General features: G+C 35.1%; 1 protein-coding gene across 1 annotated transcript in view; it reads left to right on the plus strand.

The window, feature by feature from the left end:
* Window positions 1–26952, plus strand: part of LOC109823755 (small subunit processome component 20 homolog) — a 36747-nt gene that overhangs the window by 2383 nt on the left and 7412 nt on the right. The window contains exons 4-31 of the mRNA XM_020390125.1: window positions 681–838; window positions 2704–2748; window positions 4415–4493; window positions 4565–4638; window positions 5527–5633; window positions 6648–6830; window positions 7759–7962; window positions 8126–8333; window positions 8644–8715; window positions 8809–9158; window positions 9242–9434; window positions 9532–9784; window positions 9929–10265; window positions 10950–11130; window positions 11267–11407; window positions 11560–11821; window positions 11937–12350; window positions 16468–16691; window positions 16761–17003; window positions 20385–20521; window positions 20700–20881; window positions 20975–21400; window positions 21475–21600; window positions 21710–21775; window positions 22151–22534; window positions 22675–24101; window positions 24187–24466; window positions 25376–25609. Coding sequence (XP_020245714.1) covers window positions 681–838; window positions 2704–2748; window positions 4415–4493; window positions 4565–4638; window positions 5527–5633; window positions 6648–6830; window positions 7759–7962; window positions 8126–8333; window positions 8644–8715; window positions 8809–9158; window positions 9242–9434; window positions 9532–9784; window positions 9929–10265; window positions 10950–11130; window positions 11267–11407; window positions 11560–11821; window positions 11937–12350; window positions 16468–16691; window positions 16761–17003; window positions 20385–20521; window positions 20700–20881; window positions 20975–21400; window positions 21475–21600; window positions 21710–21775; window positions 22151–22534; window positions 22675–24101; window positions 24187–24466; window positions 25376–25609 — 6990 coding nt within the window. The remainder of the gene's footprint in view (window positions 1–680; window positions 839–2703; window positions 2749–4414; window positions 4494–4564; window positions 4639–5526; window positions 5634–6647; window positions 6831–7758; window positions 7963–8125; window positions 8334–8643; window positions 8716–8808; window positions 9159–9241; window positions 9435–9531; window positions 9785–9928; window positions 10266–10949; window positions 11131–11266; window positions 11408–11559; window positions 11822–11936; window positions 12351–16467; window positions 16692–16760; window positions 17004–20384; window positions 20522–20699; window positions 20882–20974; window positions 21401–21474; window positions 21601–21709; window positions 21776–22150; window positions 22535–22674; window positions 24102–24186; window positions 24467–25375; window positions 25610–26952) is intronic.

Raw genomic sequence — 26952 nt, forward strand, 5'->3', positions numbered from 1 at the left:
CTACCTTATAGTTTTTATTTGTTTGTATATATATACCCTACTTGTTTTTGGCAGCGCTAATATGCCCTTAAGTCTTTAGAATTGGCACTTTCATACCTGTCGTTATGCAAAGGTGAGAATTTTCTTCTTAATAGCTCAATGTGACTCTCACATGCTAATTTTAGAACTTTTTAAACCATAATGTTTATTGAATTTACTATTTAACCTACTCGAGTAATAGTTCCATGGGTTTACAATGGAATTGAGGTAGTTTTAATAGTAAATTTAACAAATGTTAAGATTGAAATGTTCTAAAATTAGCACATGGGTGTCACATAATAATATCTAGGAGAATATTCTTATGTTTGCATAATGGCAGGTACTAAAGTGTCAATTTTAAGAACTTCAAGATACTTGCTATAAAAAGCAAGTGAGGTATATAAGGGCAAACAGGAGAAACTAAAGGTACTTGAATCCTAATTAGCCTTCCTTTATTATCACTTGCTAAGATAGCTAGCTACATATAAAAATTGAGCAACATGGCACATCCCAAACTAAGAGATCAGCATGTGCAGCTTTCTTAAATTCAGAACATAGATTGGCTTTTTTTTGGGGTTCCCCCCACTCTCTCTGTTGGTGCCTAGCCTTGGGTTCTAGTTGCTTTTTTTTTATTTGGAGTATGAATTTTTTTTTGGACTTAGGAACTGAACACCGCAGAGGACTTCATCTCGTTTTATGAGGAGATGATGCCTTTAGTCCAGACGATGCCGCAAATTTTATTCCACAAGGATAAAATTTTCTCCGAGCTTATCCGGAGAGTGAACATGAAAGCGCAGTTGTCCCTCGAACCGATACTGATGTATGTATGCTTGTCAAACTCTGCTTTCTAGGTGCAGTGCTTATTACATAGTTTTATTACCTGGTAGCATTGTATGCCATAACAAAGTGTAAAATTTTTGTATGTAGTTTGAATATGCTATGATCTAGTGGAACAAAATGCATGCTTGCATAATTTGTTGAGAATCAGATAAAATTATCCTTGTAAATGATTAACATAGATGTTGAGCCAAGTCTTTCTTGGACTAACCTTTAATTATCCATGATTTTTTGCGTAGAGGCGGTGTTCACTTATCTGTTGCTTGTTTGAACCTGTTTCACAATAATAACAGAGTTTGGCGTGTAGATTAGCTTTTCTCAGCAATAGTCTTCAATGGCTCTGAACTTAGGTCTTGAAACTGTTATGTAGGCGGTATCTTCTCATGATTATTAGTTGTGGTGAGGATCTACAAATTGGTAATCTAGGTAGCCTTTGGTTGAATGCTCATCACATTACTTACAAAGTTATCAACTTTTAAAGTTATATTTTACCGAACTATTCAATCTTTTGAGCTTACATTCCTTCATAGGGCATAATTGTTTATTCTTTTTATTTCTTATCAAATGTCTTGGAGTTTCCTTAAGATTTACCAACTTGGAAATTTTATCTTTAACTATTTTGTGCTGGAGTTGTGGCTTACTGCAGAAACGTTTAACATGCATTCCCTCCCTTACAAGTGTAAATATTATTAAAGGTGAAGGAAGCATGGCATACCCAAACTTTGTCTGAAAATTGTCATGTGAAATTAAGTTAACCTCATCATAGGGTTCAAGCTTGTTAAATTTTTTCCCCGTCTGAAAATTGTCATGTGAAATTAAGTTAACCTCATCATAGGGTTCAAGCTTGTTAAATTTTTTCCCCTCCAGAATTTGGTATAATTATGATTGCACATGAGTTTAGTCCTGAGCTTATGCATCTAGTCTTCAACATGGATTCAACCATGAGTTGCTAAATATATGCAAGGTCATCCTAAGTAATAATGTTAATCACAAGAATCCATTGACAACCTTTACAAAGGAAATTTACCTATTGCAAGTTAATTGTATATTTGGCGTAATCTAAGATCTAGGTCTAGAAGTTTGTTGGCGTTATTGCTTGACTATTGAAGAACTATTGCATCACCAACGAGCAAAAATCAAACTTTTATTGATGGGCATTGCTGCCATAGCAAAGAGCATATATAATGTAGGTTCACTGCACTTTTTTGGGTGTAAATGGTAGATGGGGGTGGTGAGTTACGGATTTGTGATTCAGGTCAATTTTAAGACTAGAAGTACATAAATGCAAACACTTGAATACTGGATTTGTGATTCAGGTCAATTTTAAGACTAGAAGTACATAAATGCAAACACTTGAATACTAATACATATGCAACAACAACAATTAAATCTTATGTACATAAATGCAAACACTTGAATACTAATACATATGCAACAACAACAATTAAATCTTATGTTAGAAGTTGATTTTTGATTCATAATGTGGAAACATATTTTGTTGACACTTATTACCATATTTATGAAATGAATGTGAATGTTAAATGTTTCTAGAATATTAATTTATATTATCCAGGAGAGTAACTCCTTATATTTGCATTCCTAGTTTGTGCTAGTCCCCTTTTCTTGTCAATTTCATCCAAGCTGCTCAGTAGAAACTGAACAAATAATAGATATTCTGAACTTTTTATGAATTATTTGTCTGATTGAATTGTGCAATACTCACTCCTTTTGGCTTTCCATTTGATTAAATGTGTAATATTTGTTCGTTTTGGAAATTTTTACTTGTTTATATCTAATACATATGTTCTTTTATTGAATTTTACGTGTGTTGTTTGTTTGTTTATGCAGGTTAATAGCTAGTCTATCAAGAGATATCCTAGAAGAGTTCTTACCGTAAGCTTTCTCACCTTGTGCTGTTCTTCTAAGTCTCTGTGCGGCCTTTGATTCTACTATCGGAAAACTTCTTTTTTCTTCTATGATTGGCATGTGGCATGCACAAATTCTTCATCCTAAAGGAAAAAAGGGTTATATTTTCATGCACATTTTTTATTGATAACTTGTCCTGGTAAAGTGTAAGATGAGAGTTATTGATGTATGATGCATATGCATAACAAATGTGTAGTTGGAGACAAGCGTTAGAAAAAAGTTTATAATTAGCTGGACAAGACATAATATGAGCTATGCAGTTACCTCAAAATTAAAAGAAGAAATTGGGTTTAATTGTACGCAATGAACTATATGGGATAGATTGTTATCAATAGTTTGGATCAAGGATCCATCATGAAGGTGAAATGAATTAAAGTGGAAGTTGTTCATGAAATCAAAGTATAGTTTGGATCAAGGATCCATCATGAAGGTGAAATGAATTAAAGTGGAAGTTGTTCATGAAATCAAAGTAGGATGCTCACTCATAGAAATGCTTTTGAGTGAAATGAATTAAAGTGGAAGTTGTTCATGAAATCAAAGTAGGATGCTCACTCATAGAAATGCTTTTGAAACCTTTAGTACTATGTGTATGAGGAACACTTATGAACTTGAAGGTAAAATCTTATTATATGACTATTCAACTAGCCTATAGACTATAGTTTAGAGTGTTGAACTATTAAGAAACATGATCAGAAAATGAGTGTAATTATGAGAATACTGAGATGGATGAATGATAATAAATGCAAATAGATATTATAGTAGTCTAGTAGATGACTGGATTTGTTAAGATTTGGAATTAGGGGGTGTTTGGTTCAATTTCTATAAATTATAGGAAATGTTTTCCAGCTAAAATATGATTTCCTTGTATTTCTTAAAAAAATTATAGGAAAAGTTTTGAGAAGTCAAAAAATATCAATTTTCTTGTTTTTTTTACTTTGCTTGTTTGGTTCAAAATAAAAAAATATCCCATAACTTTATAGAAAATGACAAGATTTTCTATAATTTATAGAAATTGAACCAAACACCCCCTAAATTTATAGAAAAATATCAACTTTATAGGAAAGTGTCAATGTGGTGTCAGATTTCTGGGTGATTTCCGTCCATTTTGAGAGAAAATTGATTTCTGTAAATTTTGGTATTTTTTTGTACTTTACAGAAAATATTTTTGTAAATTTTATTTGAACCAAACACAGTTTACAGAAATCTACAGAAAATTTTTAATTACAGAATTGCCATTATCAGATATTTTAAGAAAACTTTTCTATAAAATTGTGCAACCAAACACCCCCTTAGCTGCAGAGGTAAATTGAGGGAGAACTAGCTGCTATAATTCATATATGCACAATGGAGACATGGATGTGTCAATTAGGAGTGAAGGGGTCCTCGTCTGAAGCAATATGGATAAGGGGCTAGTGACCATTGACTGGGTCAGTTAAAAGGGTTAAGGTAGCTGTTAATCGAGTCAAATGGGATATGACTGGAGAAATGGATTATAGTGGTCGGTCCACAAATTTGGGATATGTGCTTTTTTGATATTGTAAATTGATGTCTGTCAGCATGAAACTCCACTGTCCTTGATGTCTTGATGATCTAGTCCTCAAGATTCTCAATTGATTTATTCTTTTTATGTCAGGTTTCTGCAAAGGCTTACAGATTGTGTGGTCAATCTCCTCACAAATGGTGGTCGTTATCATCCAAACATCCTTGAGCAGGTTCAACTTGTGTTAAATGTTTTTTATTGATATATTTAATATTATAACTCAGCGAGATAATTTGATTGCAGGTCTTTACATCTTGGCAATATATAATGATGTATCTCCAAAAATACCTTGTCAAGGATGTCGTTGATGTCCTGAAGTGAGTACCTGTTTATAGTAAAAATATTGTACGTTAAATCTACTTATGTGGTTAGCACTGTTATAAATAGTGGTAAATAACCCCGTAATAGCAGCGCTAATAACGTTAGCGGTCCCTTCCCGTTATGCTATCGCCCAATAGCGTTGATATATTGCGGAATATGCGTTTTTCATTTGCAAAAGCGGTCAATAGTGTGCCATAACAGTAAATAGTGGGCAATTGCATACGAAATCCGTTTTTTGACTGCTATTTAAAAGCGGTTTGAGGTTTATTTTTTTAAAATTAAACCTGACCCTTGACCATTGCATTCTACCGTCTCCTGTGATTTTCGGCATACTCCCGCCACCTCTCATAGCCTCTGGCACCTACCTCAGTACTTCCTCTCACCTCCTTCACTGTGAGCTCCTCTTAGGGCAGTCTTCTCACCGCTCAACTCTTCTTCTCGAAGACGACGACTCTTTGACTCCAATCATCTTCGGTGTTACGTGATGGTTACATGTCTATTTTATGTTTAGGATCTCTTTGAATCATCAAACATGTACTTTTAGATTTTTCTTTAATCTTTTTTTTTAATATTTATACATATCTAAATTAGATCGCTATTTGACTTTGCGCTTTTTACCGTTATTTTGCCGCAATAGCCCCAAATAGCCTTAGCGATGCCTCACCGCTACGCGACTCTATCCGCTATCGATATCCTTGGTGGTCAGATATCAAACTTCAGTGGTCAATATGTTACATGCTGACACATGCATGCATGTGTGTCAGAGAGTGTATGCATGTGCATATGTCATGCGCATGCAACTGTGTTATTTATTTATTATGGATTGAATTTATCTTGTACTGTAATGCACTTCATTTGACTTTTGTTCTAATTTTGTGATACAGGATTACAACCCGATTAAGATATTTTGAAAATGACCATGTGCCAGACTTCATGGCTGAAGCTGTCTCATTTTTGCTGAGAAACTCGTCAGTTATGGAACTTAAAAAAGGTATTACAAGTATACTATTTGGTCACTTATTTTTCCACCATTTTGGTGAAATTTAATTGTTTTTTCTACACGTAGTGGGCGAAATTTGTTTGCACTGGTTGTATCAATTAATTTATTCTGTCTATAATGCTAAACTTGCCAATCTATACATTTAATACACTTGGTTCCGTAAGCTTCTCTGACTACATGCTAATCGTTGCAACAGTATAACTAGAGCAGCAAGCTGAATGGAACCTTTTAACTTTTCTGCAGATGCAATGTGATACTAGATTTTGAGTACCACAAAGCACAAATGCTCCAAATAGTTTATTATTACTACACCAGTATGATGAATGTGACCATTAACTTACCTTTAACTTTTCTTCAGATGCAATGTGAACTAGATTTTGAACACCACAAAGCACAGATGTTCCAAATAGTTTATTATAACTACACTAGTATGATGAATGTGACCATTAACTTGTCCATTGATAAAGTTTGCCACTAAATTCTTAGTACCACAAGACATAAATGTTATAAACACTTGAACACAAACGGTTATCATGAAGTTATTGTGTCAGATGTCATTCAGTATGGGACATGATAATTGTTCCGTACAGCATACCTTTCCATAGTCCTGCAAGAGCAACACATTCAGCGACTTGTACTTTGTTCTTCATTCTTCTCCCACCAACTTTTTCTCAATCACAGTGCAGATTGTAATTTTGTGGCTTCATTTATTTGTGGATAACTGATAGCACTTTAATAGCTCACAACTTATCACATTGGACTCGTATATGGCAACTCTATTAGAAGCAGGAAACTCAACTAATGGTTGAGTCATCTTGATCATACTTTTTCAAGATTGTATCTTATTTTTATGTGGATATATGGGCGCATAATTACTGTAGCACCTCGGAATTGTTTGTTTAGCAAAAAAAAAAAGGTCATTCCATATAATAAGCATTGCTAGTGAACTCACATCTTTTATTCGTAGTCATAACTCATTAGAAAATGGTATTCTTTTTGGTGCAGGTCTGAGAATGATAGTCCTAGAAGTTGCAGAAAGTCCATCTGCAATTAAGAAGCGTGGGGCAACTGCTTTGCTGTTTTATGTTCTCAAAGGAACTTCTTCAAGACTTCATTCAAGAGCTGAGAAAGTATTTCGGTGGTTGATTGACAAATCTTTCCTCAGCCTCAGTGATGAATCCCTGGAAGGCAAGTTTACTTGCTGAGAACACATATTGGTTATTGTTTCCTTAATTTACTTATGCAGCCATTTTCTTTAGTTCATTTTATCAATTAACACCACGATACATTATTCTGTTAAATAGGAACTGGTTTTCCACTTCTATTTGCATCTCTAATCAGCAAAAAATAACATGACACAGCAAAGACTTTTATAAGTTTAATTGCAGCAGGTGGATGTGGTCATTTAACTAATATATTATAATTCGTCAGGAAAAAGTTGTATAGATGGCTTTCTTGATGCATTTCTTGTGAGCTAATCAATTCATCTAGTCCTATTGATTTGATGATAGTATTGTACTTAGTACGCAATCAATATAATGTCCACATACCTCCAACTATACATGGAGGACAGACCGGAATGTCAACCAATGGGATGACAAAAATATATTAAGCAAGCCTATTCGACAATCATGAATGAGATTCAAGTAGCACGGAAAGGGCAAGGAGGCAAACTAATGGATAGTGCTCTTCTCTCTTTCATGCACTTTAGATATGATTGGAGAGCAAGAAAAGAAAGGTGAGATAGTTATCAGCAAGGGGGAAGAAGTCAAGAAAACACACCAAACTGCATTAACCTAGAATTAGAAAAAGTCATCTGGCAGGTTTTGCACTAAATTAGCGAGAGACCATGATCTAGCATGGTTGCTACAAACTTCCAGCCACTTCAAGTGCTGATTCCATCCCGTTTTATGTCTTTTTTCCATGCCTTTTCCTTTATTTGTTTCGTCAATGTGGTTTATTGTTGACTTCTCTAGGTTTATCATCTGTGATTATAATGTCAATGCTTTTAAGAAAAGAAATAATATTGTGTTCCCAAGTGCATAATTCTCCGTATCATATTGGAAATTGATGATCTTGACTTTTGTTAAATTGATGATTTGCTTATGTTTCACAGGTTTGGAAGCTGTTCTTGAGGTTTCCAGTGATGTTATTAAAAGACTATTCAAGGAGGTTGACCCTACAGAGTTTGGTATGGTTTATAAATGCTTATATGAGGAAACATCCAGCTCCATAAATGATGGTTGCTTGATGCATCTTAATCGCTTGCTATCTCTTCTTACTACTACTATTTACCAGTCTAACAATACTCAAATCTATGGTGAGGGTTACATCTTTTTTCTTGATACACTCTTATCGTTTCTCAACTGATTGAGCTATATATTCATGAATTTTTTATTTAATTTCTTTTCACTTTATTTTATTTTAACAATTTCCATTTGTTATCAAAGGTCTGATCTTGCACCTTTCAATTATTCGTGCAGATAGCGAAACATTGCTTGAACTTGTCAGATTGCTTATACGGTCATACATTGTGCCTGTTGAGAATATGAAGTCAGAAGAGCATTTTTCTCAAGTCCTTAATGGGATTTTAGAGTTGACACTATGCCTTCTGGACAATCCTCTCATTTCAGACGATTTGTCAAGCATTTCTCTGGATTATGCACCTGTATTCAGGTTGAAAAATTCAGGGTAAAGTCTATAAAAAACTCTTAAAATATTCTTACTGTTCTTAACTTATTATTAATTATCATTAATATTGTTATCATCATCATCATCATTATAAATACGTGCGGAAGTTGAAAAATCTGTTGCTTTCTAATCATCATAATATTCTTGTTGCTATTGCATGAAATATCACTAACTGATTTATTAGTTATAAGTAGATTTGATCAGTGTAGCTCTCTCCGAGTTTCAGTTGTGTTACATAGCCAATCCAGTGGGAAGTTATATGCAATTTGTTTTCATCTAATGACTTGAGTGACATCTTTGGTTTCTGTAGGCTATCATTTGTAAACAGGCTTCTTCTAAAGAATCCATGTGTTGTACATGCCTTCAGACATCACATTATAAGGTATTCCAAATAATTCTGGGTTTTTTTGGGGATGACACTACTATTTAAAAATTGCTGTGCATACACTGAATGCGCTTGTTTACTTTGTTGCAGCGCAATGGCTAATTTAATTGAAGAATCACCAGAAGTGGTCCTTTTTTCAATTATTAAGTTCATTGAAGGACAGGAAAAGCTGCAACCTTTCAATAGCCTAGCTGGAATACCATCTGAAGAAATGTTAAAATTATGCAATTATTTTAAGAAGATTCTCTTTTTTTGGGTCAAGCTTTTAGGTCGCTGTACAACAGATAACAGTCTGTCTGATGCACCAGTTACTATATCCAATGTGGCTGTGCTGTGGGGAGTCCTTAGCTGCTATCCTCATTTTCAGCATTTACATGACAATGTGTCACCAATTATCGATCTAATTGTCGCTTTTGATCAAGTTCTGGAAACTGAGGCTGGTATGACGTCTATATTATTATATGATAAAACAATTAGTATCTTTTCAGAAGTTATATATATTAAAATTAAAATCTTGTTTCAGACAACATTGCAGGCATTCCAAAGTCTACATGGCAGAGTCTTCTTGGTGCTGCATTGATTTCTTATCATAAACTGCTATTGGTTACAAAAACAGGCCTTTCAGAAATAAGCACATTTCTGCGCCTAGCTAAGAGATACAAGTCTTCTTCACAAGTATTATTTGCCGTAGCTGAATTTTTGGATTCATTTATTGGGTATAGCATGTTTCACCGTCATGTTTTTCTGTTTTGTCTGGAATTCCTTGGTTACATTTGCCTAATTCATATAGCTATATATTTAACAATGTTACAGTGGTATTTCAAAATCTGAAGCACATGCCTCCCAGAACATTCGTGATCTTGATACCAATGAAGCCGTGATCGCAACTAATATATTTTCAGATAATTTATCTCTTCCAAATAAGGAAATTCGCATGTCAACACTGAGGATTTTATCCCATTATCCTCCTTTAGGTGCACCATCGGCAACAAGTTATGAGCCCCCTCATAAGAAACTAAAAACAGAAGAATCCGGTTCATGCAGTGAACTCTCCCCAAGCAGTAATGTAAGCATTTGTGTTTCCTTATTATTTATCATTTTTAGTTGAAACAGCTAACTTATGCATTATTTAATATACCAGGTTGTTGACCTTCTTCTTTTGGTTGAGGCAACTCCTCTTTCAATATCTTCAAGTAATTTAATATACCAGGTTGTTGACCTTCTTCTTTTGGTTGAGGCAACTCCTCTTTCAATATCTTCAAGTAGAAAAATTGTAAACCTCATTTCCAGGCTGCAGAAGGGACTCTCTTCCGCAAGAGTTAATCACGCGTACTTACCTCTTGTTTTAAATGGACTAATTGGTACATTACATAATAGATTGAGTTACCTATGGCAGCCAGCATCAGAGTGTCTGGCTGTTCTACTAGGAAGATACAAGGATCTTGTTTGGAATAAATTTGTTCAGCATTTGGAAAATTATCAGTTGAGATTTCTATCCTCGAGTGATGAGTTGGTGAAAATAAATTCAGAAAGTCCACAAGAAAAGAGTACGTCTCATTGCTGCTTTGCTATACTTATGCGAATATTGTTCTTATTTTCCTTTTAAATATTGTTTTAATATGAGCGCTCATAAACATGGTTTGTGACATATAAAATATTATAGCAGATACAAATTTTTTTAATGATTGATACTGATCAAATTTAATAGCTACACTTTATCTCATTTGGTAATTGTTATGCATTTCTTTGTATAATAATAGATATTTATGTCATCTCGTTAACCGTTTAATTTTTACTTTATGTTTTTTCTATGAGAATTTGAAACTACGCCCTTCTCTATAATTCTCTTCGTTGAAATATATTATTTGAAATCCATATGCTTTCTTTTCAAAACATTTAAGATTTTCGTGTTCTGTTTTTAATGTAAGGTTTGATTTGGTAGCTGTTCAACTTCATGAGCAAAAATGGGGTTTCAATATATGTTTTAAATGAACTTAAGTTATCTTATTGGTTCTTTCCCTCACAGTTGGATTTTTGCTTTGAAAATATCTGGCTGTTATTTTAGTCATTATTAAATTTTGAAATTTATTGTTCAAAGAATAATTCATCAATTCATGGTCTAATATAGGATGCTGATGGGAAACTAATATCAACAGTTGGTGCATTAATAATCAGCGTATTATATAGCTTTTCCTTACCAGTCTTGTGCTGATAGTAAAACTCTATTGCAGATCTAGTTGACTGCTTTAAACTGTTCCTGGCTCCTGATTTCGATAACACACCATGTGTGACAGTGATTAATCAATTTCTCAAGTCACTCCAAGAAGTCCATGACCTTGCAGAGTCTAGGTCTCGACAATTAATTCCATTGTTCTTGAAATTTTTGGGTTATGCTGATGATAGTCGTTCAAGGTAAAATACAAATGACGGCGTCAACATTTTTCTCTTTTGACCTGATTAAACTTTAATATACCTGTTATCTGTTATGATGGGTAATACCTTTTCTCTGGTACTTTGAGCTGATGGTTTGTTGGGTTTGACTCCATAGTGTTGAAGCATTTAGCGGCCACAGTTGTTCAGGGAAGCAGTGGAGGTTGGTCCTCAAGGAATGGTTGAACTTATTGAAATCAATGCGTGATGTTCGATCTTTATACCAAAGCCAATTTCTTAAGGAAGTTTTGTCAAACAGGTATTGCTAAATACTCTTACATTGAGTCGTACAATGTTTATCACTGAACTTTGCTTGTAGATATTTTTGGTTTCCTAGCAGCTCTTATACTGTCTATGCTGAAGGCCATCTATTCAATTTGCTTAATTTACTCATGGCTTGGTCTCTAACAGGCTTCTAGGTGAAATTGATTCTGATATACAATTGAAGGTTTTGGAATGTTTGCTGAACTGGAAGGATGAATTTCTAACCCCATATGGTCAGCATCTTAAAAACCTGATTATTTCAAAAAACCTTCGTGAGGAGCTTGCTGTATGGTCTGCTTCAAAAGATTCTCAATGTATTCAAGAGTGCCACAGGGGTCCCATGATTCCTATACTTATCCGATTGCTAACACCGAAAGTCAGGAACTTAAAAACACTTGGGTCGTGTAAGGTTAGGTTTCTTTGCCATATGTATTGTATGTGGATTCACTGAAATTTGATTCATTTTTGAACATGTTTTCATCAATATTGATCATTTCTCTTGTTCGTATGATGCAACCTTTCAGCATACAGGTGTTAGTCATCGAAGGGCAGTTCTTTGTTTCTTAGCACAACTCGATGTTGATGAGCTTCATTTATTTTTTGCTTTACTATTAAATCCCTTGCTCCGGCGTCCTCTGGCAAGTGATGTGACCAACACTCAGTTTGCTATTCCTTTTGAGAAAGATATAGAACCTCGTTCCTCAGTTCTGGTGAAATGTTCAGACACAGTGGCCCTAGGTAATTTTTCATGGAAGAAGAGTTATGGATTCTTGCATGTTGTTGAAGATATACTGAGAACTTTTGATGAATTTCACATAAGGCCGTTTCTTAACCTGTTGATGAGGGTTGTTGCTCGGATACTTGAAAGTTGCATGTTGAGCCTCACTAGTGACTCAAAAGTCCATGATACAGATATTCCGCTGCTGTCAGCCAACATGGTATAGACTCTGATCTACTTCCCTAAATTTCTTGCATGCAAACACATGTCAATATAACATTCAACTTGTCACATGGGTATAATGCTAAATGACTATTATGGAGGGTATTGTTCACTCACCTATATGTGTTGACATTCTATCTATGGTACCCAAGTACTTCTACCATGAAGTCGTATCCGTACCGATAATTGTGCAAGTACCTAGTCCCCACCCCTCCTGCGAACTGTACAGTTCATGCAAACCGATTCCTGGTACATTTGCGAACCGATTCCCTCCGATACACAAACTGATTCCCCAAAATTAGCGTCCTGCTTACAAGTATGCAGGGGCATGAAGTCCCTTTAAAGTGCACATGTGCAAGACGCAATGCAATGTGTACAATCAAGTCAATGGAGGGACACCATAGAATGTATGATTCAATAACTTTACGATCCAATGCAATGTGTACAATCAAGTCAATGGAGGGACACCATAGAATGTATGATTCAATAACTTTACGATCACTAAATACATATGTTAATAAAATGTGAAACAAAACCACGATCCTAGCGCGAACTGTGTGAAAAAAATATCAGAACAAAAAAGAAAAAAAGAAAAAGAAAACCACCCCCATTAAGAAGCATTTAAACAATTTGTATGTGAAATTTTTTGAAAAATATAATTAGCTTTCTAGTTTCTAGTTTTCTACTATACACTTTGGAAAATGGTAAGCGCACCAAAAAAAGATTTACAACATACCCTTGACCAAACTTGCGTATCGAAGCAAGCTACCCTACATTAGATTCAAATTTTCTTCGTGGCAAATTGCATAGCCGAATGTGTATCATGACCCACTACATACTGCATATTGTGTAACCATGCCCTCGCCTGACACATACCCGACGTGTTCACGTACCAAAATATCATGGACACTCTTTGAATATATGCATACATTTGTTCAGACGTACTCAATTTATGATATATGTTTTAATTTTTAAACATTCGTCATACATTTTTTGGATGCATATCCTACAGCTACACATTCATCTCTTGAAACTCGTTAGACGTGGATCTAGTTTGTTTGAGACTGTACCAAAGTTTAAAACTATGATTTTAAAGGGTTGTTTGGGTGTCTAGTTCAAAACGAGTAGTTGACTAGTTCCCAATTTATAACAATCAATTTTCCAAAAGAAACTTAGAAATGTGATAGCAAATTTAGTTCCATTAACGCATGAATTGAAAGACATGCATGAATTGAAAGACATTAATGATCTCATGTGAATTATTAATTTCAATATATATATACGTTGTCATGTCCCCTACCCTAACTTTACAATTTTACCGTGGTCCGTGTCCCCATATCTGTATCTATACCCGTACCCATTTTCATGCAACTTAGCATTGTATATTAGCATTCTATATCGGATTGCAGAAATTGAGATATGTTGTAAATTTCGTGTTGCCATATCGGATGGTGAATATCTGTATAATATAATGTCTGTAATGCAATCAAAGCATACTAAATACTAAAAAAAAATTCTACATTCTAAACATACAAAAAAGTAAATAACATATGTTGTTTTGGGTCATTAACCGATTGTAGAAACTTGGTTCTCGATCACATAAAAACAAATCATCATGAATTATTTAACAAATCAACATACATGAAATTGTGAATTGGCTATAAATATATTTGTTCCAACTAAAGATCAATTTAACCATATCTAATCTAACTAAAGAATTTTAATTTACAGTATCAATTTAATAGCACAAAACAAATCAAAATATCAACTCAAATATCTAACATAGTCCTACTCAAATATCTAACTAATATCCAAGATTAATCTAAAGTTGAAAAGAAAAACATCTTGGAGGGAGAAAGAAGGAACGACTGAGAAGGAGAGGGAGCTATTGAGAGGGAGAGAGGGGCGGACTGAGAGGGAGAGGGACTGAGAGGAAGGAGGGGGATGAGATGAGAAAGCCCTTCGTCGAATAATGGAAACCCTAGAGCTTACCGTAGTGGGAGTCAAAGAGAGTCCTCAAAGCTAGTAGGCGTCGAAGAGGAGATGGAGGCATGAAGTTGGGGGAAAAAAATCTAATCGGGTTCTAAACAATTGAAGAAGAGTTGAAAGGGTTGTTTTTTTAATGTTTTGGGTATAGGATGATTAGGATTGAGTCAGGTTTGTATCCACTTTAAAACATCCAATTAAGCAAAAGAACAAATAAATTGAAATTGCATATAATCCGCCATGTTCCCGACATCAGTCTCAAAATGCTTTAAGCTATTAAAAGTGCTATATCTTGACGGTTTGGGTTCCAATCCGTCATGCCGACATGGTGGCCGACATTTAAAGACTGACCCAACACTTCCCAATTCCCATACTCGAACCTCATGGACTATATGCATATATTTATTCAGACGTACTCAATTGTATCATACATGTTTAAATTTAAAACACTTAATTATATAATAAATATTCAAAGAAGCATAAAAATATTATAGAATTTTAATTCTTGTAACATGTAAATAAAAAAACAATTATCATCTCATGAAATCATTTAATTTCTAATGTATATGTAGTTGTGTCCCCGTATACTTTTTCCGAATTTGTGTATCCTGCATCCATATCCGCAACGTACGTGTACCCATATCTGTACCTGTACCCATGCAACTTAGCGCTCGGCTCATGTTTATTTCCTCTCAGCCTCTGTCCTTTATCTTAATTCATGTATAAGCACATAGAGACACATGAGTAATTTGCAATGACATAGATACGTGCATATGTTTCATGTTTATTGCATGTGCACGCATGCACAAATGCAAAATATTAATTAGAAGTATGAAATATATGTAAATCATGAAATATATGTTTGTTTATGCAGATAATATAAAATAGAACTACAAAATGAGGCATATTATGTAAATCATGAAATATATGTTTGTTTATGCAGATAATATAAAATAGAACTACAAAATGAGGCATATTGAGAAGTGACAATTGAGTATTGGGCCATATGTATGTACATAGAAACAAAACTTTTGTTAAGGTGTCTCTCTCTCGCATTCATTCAATTAAAAGTGGATTTGGTTTCTAAAAAGCAATGTTTAAAAAATCGGAAGCGCAAGCGAAGCGTTGGATCCTTTTATGAAGCAAGGCGTAAGGCTCAAATGTGAGGCATAAGCCTCACGAATTAAGTATATTTTAATTTATAAATTTTACCAACATATAATATATTGTGATTAAAGTTTTACAATAGATACATTCAGGTCTTGATTTGTAAATAAGAATTGATTATGCTAATATAGATGCAAATTGTACTAAACTAAGCTACACCTATCATATACATGTCTTATTTTTAGCCATATGGTCACATTGAAGACACATGAGCTAAAGTTAAATTGAAATTTTTATACACAATATATTACTTGGTGATTGCATGATCTGGATTCAATAATTGTTCTGAATGTAAGTTGAGAAGATAAAAGGCAATTTCTATATACTCTTTTCTGCATTCGCTCTTACTTGAAAAGTGAGTATTGAACTTGAATCATCGAGCTAAAAGCAGGCTTGTCCTTTTTAACTGTCCAGCTGCAGAGTCCAGCAGATCAAGCTTCTGATGAATTCTGTTTTAGTCTTGAGGCACATTCTGACTGCAGCATCATTTAACGCTTCTGGAAAATTGACTCATTATATGAAATATATAAAAGAAAAATGAAGTTATTAGTTATGATATGCTGAATAGGTGATAATTAAGGAAACAATATTTAACCATACTAATGGGACCTGCCAAACCAACTTGCTTGTTGCGCCTAACATAATTACTACATCTTACACGTTGTGTGGGGAGGATTCTGCTAGTACCTGAGCAGGCTGTTCTTTCCAGCTGCCATGGTAGCTTCAGATATCTTCTTTTACTTTTGATTTTCTTGGTCTTCATCTTAATATTTTACTTTTTTGCTTTGTGTTCTGCTGAACTTTAACCTGTTTAGACTGTCTATTATAATAGTCGTGATAACATCCTCTTTCATACACTAGTCCATTTTTTACCTTGATTATTGTTTCATATGTTCAATCATTCATGATCTATTGTGGAGTTGTAGCAAATATCTTTATAAGTAGTTAACATTGTCTTGCAGGTGAGTACATCTAATAAGCAGTACAAGGAGTTGCGATCTTTATGCCTGAAGATCATCTCTTTTGCTCTCAATAAGTATGATAGTCATGACTTCGGTTCCGACTTTTGGGACACATTTTTCAATTCAGTGAAACCTCTAACTGACAGCTTCAAGCAGGAGGCTGCCAGTAGTGAAAAAGCAAGCTCTCTTTTTTCATGTTTTCTTGCTATGAGTAGCAGCCGAACATTAGTCTCACTTTTAGATCGGGAAGCAAAGTTGATTCCTAAGATTTTTTCAATCCTCACTAGCCGAACATTAGTCTCACTTTTAGATCGGGAAGCAAAGTTGATTCCTAAGATTTTTTCAATCCTCACTGTGAGGACTGCCTCTGATGATATCATATCTTCTGTGCTTAATTTTGTTGAAAATTTGTTAATCTTGGATAATGAGTCTAATGATCAAGAGGAAAATCCAGTAAAAGGAGTCTTGTTACCTCACCTTGCAGTGCTAATTGACTGTTTTCATGGGCTTCTTCAATCCCATAAAGAGATCAGCAGGTAACTGCTTCTTCACGTTTTGTTTATTTTTGTTCACATTCTCTTTTATGCCTTATCGAATTGCAAGATATACTTTTGGGAAATTGTAGGCTTTTGCTTTTTATTTGATCATTTATTACTTATATCTTCCTTGCTTATTTTCAAGTTGTTGATATGGTTCTGTTAATTCATGGGCTCATATTTGTTATGTTTCTCTGTTCACTTGATTTAAAATATTATCAACTTATGGGCTTACCTTCGACACGTAGCTGGGAAAAAAAATATTTTGGAATACTGTTAATCACCCAAACTGTTTGTTTCTCTTTTGGGACTATTTTCACCAGTGCTTGATCTCTTGCATGGACTAGAACTTGACTAGCAGCTAGTTTTGTAATCGCCTGCAAAACTTAATCTGCACAAAGTAGGCACTATCTCAATATTCAATGGTTTAAAGATGTTTGGTAATATTGATCTGAAATTGAAATATTTACTGATGTAAAGTAGAACTCTCACTTTCAAATTTGTCTATTCTGGAAGCTTGTAGCATTTGTATGTCCATGTGTTCATAATTAGATTTTATGTGTGCGTATAGATTGATTACATGGTGCTATAATCTGATCATGCATTCGTCTTCTGCCTAACCAGACAAAACACATTCATTTGATATGTGATCAGTGTTTACAAAGTCGGTTGATTTTATCGATTTATTGTCGATATATTGGGTTTGGGGCATGCCTAATATGATTTCTACGAAAACTTATTGAATATCATTTTGGCTAAATTTTCATGATATATCGGTACAAATCCGATAAAGTGGCTAATTTCTCATAGGCTAAAAATTGCTCGATTTTCTAAAATTTATATTCTAAGTGAACTAGTTCAGGTTTGGAGACAATAACCCTCTTTTTTCCATTCCCGACCTGCATCCACTAAACAAAAACGGTGTCATCCTATTCTGTTTCACATCCAGTGATCGTGTAATGCTAATTCATTCTCTCCTCCGAATTACTCGCAAGTTACTCACTTGAAGGCCTCCGTCAACTAATTCAGTATGTCTGCTTCTATACTTAATCGACGATTATTCTTAGTGAGGCTGTGATTGTTTATTCTTTGTCACTTTTAGGGCTGAGCAGAGTCCGGTTTAAACTGATTAACCGACCGAACCATCCGATTTGGAACAGTTTTGTGTGGTTTTGAAATATACATGGTTCAGGTTGGGTTTACACAAGTTCAGTCCGTATTAACCGACCCGACCGAACACTCTTCAACCACAGAACACAGCTGTATATACAAACAGTTGACATTCCTGTTTCTCTTGCAATTACTGCGGGACCCACCCACATGATCAATTTCACCTCCCAAGTCCCAGTTCAGAGCTAGCTGTCTCGCAATTATCGCATAAAAAATAGAGAGAGAAAGGTACGTGCTCCCCAGATATCGAAACCAATTCACGCCCTCTCTCTCTCTCTCCTCTCATTTAATTAAAAATCCAACTCATTAACTTCGATGTCCATTTCTTCTCCCATCTTCCACTTCAACTCCCCTTAAGTCCTTATGTTTCGCTTGTTTTATTGTGGTTCGGTTCGGTTCAGTGCTTATTTGCGGTTCGGTTCTATAAAAAAAGGCCAAACCCGACGAACCGACCGTTTCTTCACCCCTAGTCACTTTGTGACTGATTCTTTGTGGCCAATTATTCTTTGAACAAAAATTATTCTATTCTTTTATTTGATTTTGAAGAGAGATTATTCTTTGTGACTGATTCTTCTTTTTCACTCTCAAACATGTGTTATTTACTTTCTAGTGTTTATATTTCATTAAATGTGCTTAGATTACATTTCAGGACATTATATTATATGTGCTCTCTATCCGATATGACAATCCAATTTTTACTATTTATATCCGATATATCCCCGATAAGCGGGATCCTATATAAATTTTGGTCGTCTGATATATTTCAGATAACCGGAATCCAATATGACCTTTATGTAGCATATTAACATGAACCTCTTCTCCCTTCCAACATCAATTAACTTGGCATATAATTATCCTACCACTGAGGTAGGACATTTTAGAAGGTGAATGCTACACCGTGGTTTTGATAATAAGAACAACCTGTTCTCCTATCAGCATTTAGCATTTTAGAAGGTGAATGCTACACCGTGGTTTTGATAATAAGAACAACCTGTTCTCCTATCAGCATTTAGCTTCATGGTTATTTCTCTAGGACATCAAATTTTGATAATAAGAACAACCTGTTCTCCTATCAGCATTTAGCTTCATGGTTATTTCTCTAGGACATCAAAGGAGTGGCTGCTAATCATAAATTACTTCCTTTGAAGCATTTTTCAATATTTAATCTGCATTGGAGATTTGGGACTTGCAAGATCAGTATGTTTTCTGCAGCTAGTTGTTCCAATGCATTCAATTAATGTGACACTAGTTTTAGGATGATGTTTACCTTTCTCGTAACTTATATGCCTAACATTATTTAACTGCCACTCCATGTTGCATGGATACTTTGATAAGGAGTCAATCTGTGAGGGATACATACGTAGTATTTGATGGATGCTGGTCGTCCTCTTTTTTTAATACATATATAAAGATAAGAACATACCCACGCTTATCAATGATTAAGTAGAATGCGTGCGAGTAAGATGTTAAAAATCTAAATGGCAGTTGATTGGAGATTCCATTTGATTATCTGACGCATCAAACCACTTTCTTGAAGAAGTGACCGTCTGGTTAACTATTGATTGATATAACTAGGTCATAATATATAATATTCAATATCTTGTGTCCACACATCGCAGCTACCCTTGTACAATTCTGTTATTATCCTCATTTTTTATTTCATGAGCTTAGTTTATGTTCATATTTTTGAAGAGAGTGATGACCTTGCTTGATGACAGTGAAATGTCATGGTAAACAACTGTTGCTCTACTCGCTTTGGAAACAATCCCTTATGAGCATATCTAATGAAATTTAACACTTTGTGATGCTGCCATATGCCTTTTCTTCAAAACAAAAAGACACTGGAAAGTTCCAATATTGTGATGTATCCTAAGCTTGTAGCCATGAAACATACGCATGGAACTACATTATTGTTATTCCTGTAATACGTGGAAGGTTATAATTTCAGTTTAGAGTTCATTTTACAGTTTGCATGCCAAGATATAAGTGCATTTCCTATTTTCTCATTCGCATTTTTTTCTCTATTAATATGTGAGTTCAGTAGAATCTATTTTTCTATTTTCTTTCTCAAGTTAAAATCCAAATTCAGAATGAGCAGCAAAGCTTAGTTTCAAGATTCATTTTCTTACTTTGTGTATCAGTGTAATGTTACTTTATGAATAATATGGGTACTGGTCTTGTTAATTGCATTTGCTTTATTATGATCTATAGGAAATCTCCCATGTCGTCTGGAAAGACAGAGCTGAGAATATTTAAACTGCTAGTGAAGTATGTAAATGATCCTGTGGTAGCAGAGAAATTTGTGGACATACTACTACCAATTTTCAAAAAGAAAGCTTTAAATTCTGGTGAGTGATGCTCAAATTTATGTTGCTTGCTGTCTTGAACATCTTAAATTGTTATTTAGTTCTCTGATGACTGGTCTGCTCAATAGAACTTAGTTTCACTTCTTTTATGATGTAAAAGAGAGAATCTCATATAGTGATTTACTTATTTCTGTTTTTTATTTTAATGTTGTTACTGCAGATGAGTGTTTGGATGGTTTACATATCATAAGGCAGATTCTACCTGTGCTGAGTGATAAAACAACTGGAAAAATTCTCAGTGCAGTTAATCCGCTCCTTGTTTATTGTGGTTTGAACATGCGATTGTGCATTTGTGATATTCTTGACGGCCTTTCTTTGATTGATCCATCTTTGGCATTTCTGGTAATAATTACTTCTTTCTGTACATCTTTTATATTCTTTACTTATTTGGAAAACAATTTTATTAATTCTCTTTTCATTTGTTCTGGAATTCAGGCTAGGCTTCTTCGTGAATTGAATGCTGTGTCTTATTTGGAGATAAACGAGCTTGACTATGACACAAGAATATCTGCTTATAATTCAATAAGGCCAGATATCTTCTCTTCATTCATGGAGGAACATGCTTTAACTGTACTATCTCATTGCATATATGACATGTCCTCTGAAGAACTGATTCTACGGCAAAGTGCCTCTAAGTCATTGCTGTCCTTCATACGATTTGCGGCATCAATATTAGATAGCAATGGAGAGGATTGCGAAGAGAGGTCCCCTGGTGAATTACTTGAAGGCAAAACATACCCAATTCTTGAAATAACTAATACCAATTTTACTTGGACGAAAGCCTGCATTCAGCGTATAGTTAAGAAAACTTTCCTGCAGAATATTGGTGATGCTATGTCCAAGGATATCTCAATTCAGAAAGTATGTATGCAGTTTAATGTCTTTCATCATACAACTGAGCGCATCTAATTGTTGCTTTTGGGTTTCCCTTTCAGGAATGGATTGATCTTTTTCGAGATATGGTTTATTATCTTCAACAAATCCCAGCTTTAAACTCTTTCAGAAGTTTGTGCAGTGAGGATCCTGAAGTGGACTTTTTTAGTAACATTGTTCACTTGCAGGTAACACTTACTGATTTTTTTAATCTTTGATGATATATCCTTTGATTTTCTTTATCTTAGATGATATATCCAATATCCTTTCCCCTAAAGTTTCTACTGTTGGCCGTAGACACATAGAAGAGGAAGGGCGCTATCACGATTTAGAAGTGCAATCAGTGCTGGAAGCTTGCCAGAGGTAAACAATATGAACTGATATACTATTTAGGAAGAAAAAAAAATGTAAAAATTGAGTGTTGTAGTAACTATTTAGGGAGAAAAAAAATGTAAAAAATGAGTGGTGTAGTACTAAAGTATTAAATAGTTAAGCAAAAATTATATTGCAATAATGGATTAATTAGTAACTAAATATTTTTGTGTTGTGCTAGTATAAAATTTGATTCTCCGGCTTTCAAATAATTGAGAACAAATCTTTCTTTCATAAAGACACTTTCGAGAATGGAATTCTGTAACACATTTCTCAATATTGTTACATTACATTTAATAGCTGAAGAGCTTGTCACTATCTTCTTGTAATTAATTGAAAATCGCCCAATTTTTTTTGTGTATGCAGAATATTACCATCAAGATTTTTGTTCCTCTATTTTTCAACATGATGCTTGATGTGAAGGCCGGGAAAGGGGAGCACTTAAGAAATGCATGCTTGACAACTCTGGCTTCAATATCAGGTCAAATGCATTGGGAAAACTATCGTGTATTTTTAATGAGATGCTTCAAGGAAATGAAGTTCAAGCCAGACAAAGGGAAAATCATGATACGCCTGATATGTGAAGTGTTGGACATGTTCCATTTTTTTGGTGCCAACTCCAGTTTACATGCTAAAGACGGTAGAAAAGAGGATGTTAATAATGAGAGTACTGAAGATAATTTAAGTGTTGCATTGGTTTCTTGTCCAGAATCAAATGTTCCGTTGGAAATACAAGACTGCTTGCAGAAGGTAGTCTTTCCAAAACTTACGTTGTCCAGAATCAAATGTTCCGTTGGAAATACAAGACTGCTTGCAGAAGGTAGTCTTTCCAAAACTTACGAAGTTGCTGAAATCAGACTCTGAGAAAGTCACAAGACTGCTTGCAGAAGGTAGTCTTTCCAAAACTTACGAAGTTGCTGAAATCAGACTCTGAGAAAGTCAATGTTAACTTTAGTCTTGCTGCCTTAAAATTGCTCAAGTTGCTCCCGAAGGAAACTATGGAAGCACAACTACCAAGTATCCTTCATCGCATTTGTAACTTTTTAAAGAATCGACTAGAAAGCATACGTGATGAAGCAAGATCTGCTTTGGCTGCTTGTGCTAAGGAGTTGGGGATGGAAGGATTTTACTTGATAGTTAAGGTTTTGAAAGCAACACTAAAGAGGGGTTTTGAGTTGCATGTTTTGGGATACACCCTCAATTTCATATTATCTAAAATGCTTGAAAAATCCTCTGTTGGGAAACTCGATTATTGTTTGGAAGAGCTTCTATCGATTGCTGAAAATGACATTCTTGGACATGTTGCAGAGGAGAAAGAAGTTGGTAAAATTGCTTCAAAAATGAAAGAAACCAGGAAAAGAAAATCCTTTGAAACCCTGAAGCTGATATCGCAAAGTATTACTTTCAGGACACATGCTCTGAAGTTGCTTTCCCCCATCAAGGAACATCTTCAGAAACACCTCACGCCAGGAGCAAAGTCAAAACTTGAACAAATGCTCTCTCATATTGCTCTAGGAATTGAGTGCAACCCATCTACAAAACCAGATGAGTTGTTTATCTTTGTGTATGGGCTCATCGAAGATGGTATCGCAGGTTCTGGTTGTCACAATGGATCTGAAAACTTAACGAATAAAACATCCATCCAAGAATTATCAGATAAAAGGAATACCTTGAGTCCCAAAAGGTCAAAGAATGATCATCTTATCGTTGATTTTGCCCTTGGAGTATTAAATAACCGTTTGAAGAATATGAAGTTGGACAAGAATGATAAGCAATTATTATCAATGTTGGATCCCTTTATTGTACTGCTTGGGAACTGCTTGAATTCCAAATATGAAAACATATTGTCTAGTGCTTTTAGATGCCTGGCTCCACTAATCAAGCTTCCTCTACCTTCCTTGGAAGCACAGGCTGATAACATCAAGATTTTACTTCTAGATTTTGCTCAGAAATCTTCAAATGCTACCAATCCACTCGTACAATCTTGTCTAAAGTTGCTTACTGTTTTACTACGAAGCACTAGGATATCACTCTCACAAGATCAGCTCCACATTCTTATTCAGTTTCCTATGTTCCTTGATCTTATGGCTGACCCATCCCCGGTTGCACTTTCACTTTTGAAGTCTATAGTTGGCCGGAAGCTGGTAGCCCATGAAATCTATGATGTTATTTTACGGGTTGCTGAAGTAATGGTAACAAGCCAGTCAGAGCCAATCCGCAGGAAATGTAGCAAAATTCTACTACAGTTCCTTCTGGATTATCAACTTTCTGATAAACGCTTGCAGCAACATATGGATTTCTTACTCACTAATCTGAAGTAAGTATATCCTCTGTTTTTCATGTTGTTTATGTTTTCATTTGTACTAATGCCAATGGTCTCAATTTGCTTACAATTCCTGCAGTTATGAACATTCATCAGGAAGAGAATCTGTGCTTGAAATGCTTCATGCTGTTCTTATGAAATTTCCTAGAAATGTTATAGATAATCAGGCTCAGACATTCTTCCTCCATTTAGTTGTTGCTTTAGCTAATGAACGTGAGCAGAAAGTCCGATCAATGGTTTCGACTGTTATAAGAGAACTGATTGCCCACACAAGCTCCAATGCACTAAATTTAATTTTAGATTACAGCCTTTCATGGTATATGGGTGAAAAACAGCATCTATGGAGTGCTGCAGCACAGGTAGATGCTTTATCTTTTCTGAATATGTTATTTCGCTCAAGTAGCTGTTGACATGTCTGAATGCTTTGCAAGTTCTTTTATCAAAAAAAAAAAAAAAAAGGAATATACCTTTTTTGTGGCTAATCTTGTCTTTTATAGTAGTACTGAACTTGAAACCCCTTGGGGCTGAGGAATGTGGTTAACTGATGCTTACAGGCTACCGACAGAAGCTAGTGAATACTATTTTCTATCTACTTTATTGTTTTAAGTTTTTGTCACCTTTCAATGGTCATATTGGCACAATGTAATGAGTCATTATAAGTGTAGGCATGATGGGTCTTCAATTGGTTTTGGAATCTGTCTCTATGGATTTTAGTGTAATTAATTTACATGAGCAGTGCATATAGTTTAAACTAGAAACTGTTAAAGGGAACTACTTTACTACCGAGCACATCCACTTTAATTAGATTAATTAGATCTTCTGGTTTTTAATTACACGAATATACTAGTTCAGTTACGCATTTCAGTGACTACACATAATAATTTGGTGATTCTGCCTCTGCAATAAGAGTGAAAAACTGATGGCAGTTTTGCTTTAGACAATTGATCTTGTTTGCGGAGGTTCTAAAAGCAAAAAAATGCATGCATAATGTAGTAGGAATAATTTGAATATTGAGCTGTATTGGGTATAAGTCTTAAGTAGAGAGTGAAACTGGAAGCAAAATGAGATTGAGTTTCTGGACAGTGTACACATGCTTCAACAATCAGCTTTGAGTAATGAATATTACATGCACGCACTAAAAATGCGTCCATACAATCACTTCTAAGCCTGTAAAACATATAAGTTAAATGTGGCTACATCAATGGTTCATGTTATTTTTGTCTTTAGCTGTAAGTACATGTGTTACTTTTATGATTATGTTTCTCCAGGTTCTGGGTTTATTGGTTGAAGTACTGAAGAAGGGATTTCAGAAACATATACCTTCTGTACTACAAGTTGCAAGAAACATTTTCACATTGTCCATTAATGCCAGTAGCATTAAAGGGTTCAACTTCTCAAAGGAACCTGCAATCCCATTCTGGAAAGAGGCTTACTACTCACTTGTTATGTTGGAGGCAATTTTGCTGCCCTTCCCTCAGTTGTATTTTGACAGTGACCTTGAGGTAAGTAATAGTTCTGCCATTAATGGAATGTAACTTCTTTTCATTGCAAAAATAGCTTTTTCAGTAGTTCAGTTATATGTCCCTAGATCATGAGCATAATAGGAATTTAGGCTAAAACAACATTGGACAGTATGCTGTGATGATTTACTTTCAGACCCGGGAACTTCGGTTATCTATCATGCAATATGTTGGTTAGTGAAATTCAACACTTTTTTTTAAACTTACAGAATTCCTAGAATCCTCTCTTGCTCTATGTCATGCTCGCGCCACCTCATCCTACTGATGTTTCTCGTTGAAAAATGATCCTATCATTTGAAATTATTTTATGTTTAAAAAAACCTTATCAACTCAGAATGTAATAAAGAGGATATCTATCAAGTTAATCTAATTTAGTGACCTTATTAGATTAGTTCTACTCAAATAATTCTTAAGGACAAAACTGATTAACTATTTAGGAACCTTTGGTTGCTCAGGATTGTCTAATTACTTAATCATTCTGTAGTTAATATGGAAACAATATGAAGTGATGCGAAACGGGGTAGGGGGTCTATCAGAATCAGCGATCTAAATCAAATAAAGCACCGTTTCACCAAAATTCATGATCTTCGATAGGAAATCAAACTAAACAATTGATAGATGGATTTTAACAAGATTTGCAACGATAGTCATGAACAATTCCAATCTCAAATAATTTAATCACAATATTAATTATCATTGCACAAGTTCTAAAAATCAATATCAAGATTGCAACAGTCACATGTTCAGTTACCCTCAACTCACAAGTATAATCTAAGCAGTGAATATATGATAAGAGTTTAGAGATGAAGTACTCATGCAATTAACTAATAAATTGAAATTAATAAAAAAATACTGAGTTGAGAGAAACGAAACATCAGTGGATTACTATTCGAAAATGTTGAGAAAATCCAAAAGCCTATTAGCTACTACAGTGAAGCCCATAGCCCAACAAGTCCACACGTCACAAATCTGTTTTGATCCCTTCTGCGTTGTCTTCGATCCGATGGAAAGGGAAGCGACAGACGTTAACACGGCGATGGAGATCTGACGATGAAGGGGAGCGGCGGGCTCGAGGGCGGAGTTCGTGGACTGGGATCTGGCGGCGAAGTGCTCTCAAGTGCTCCTCACAAGATGCTGGTGCTGTGACGAATCGCGGTAAAGAGGACAGAGGATGTGGTGGTGGTTCTTGGTGGTTGGGCGGCCTGTTGGGGGTGAGGGAGGTGGCGGTTGCAGGGGTTTGACGGGCACAGGGGAAGGAGACGACGCTCGAGTTCACCGTCGGCAGAGAGGAGGGACAGTGGCGCGGGTGCGGCTCTTTGGGAGGA

This window comes from Asparagus officinalis, chromosome 9 (genome assembly GCF_001876935.1).
Source record: "Asparagus officinalis chromosome 9, Aspof.V1, whole genome shotgun sequence".
NCBI lineage: Eukaryota > Viridiplantae > Streptophyta > Magnoliopsida > Asparagales > Asparagaceae > Asparagus > Asparagus officinalis.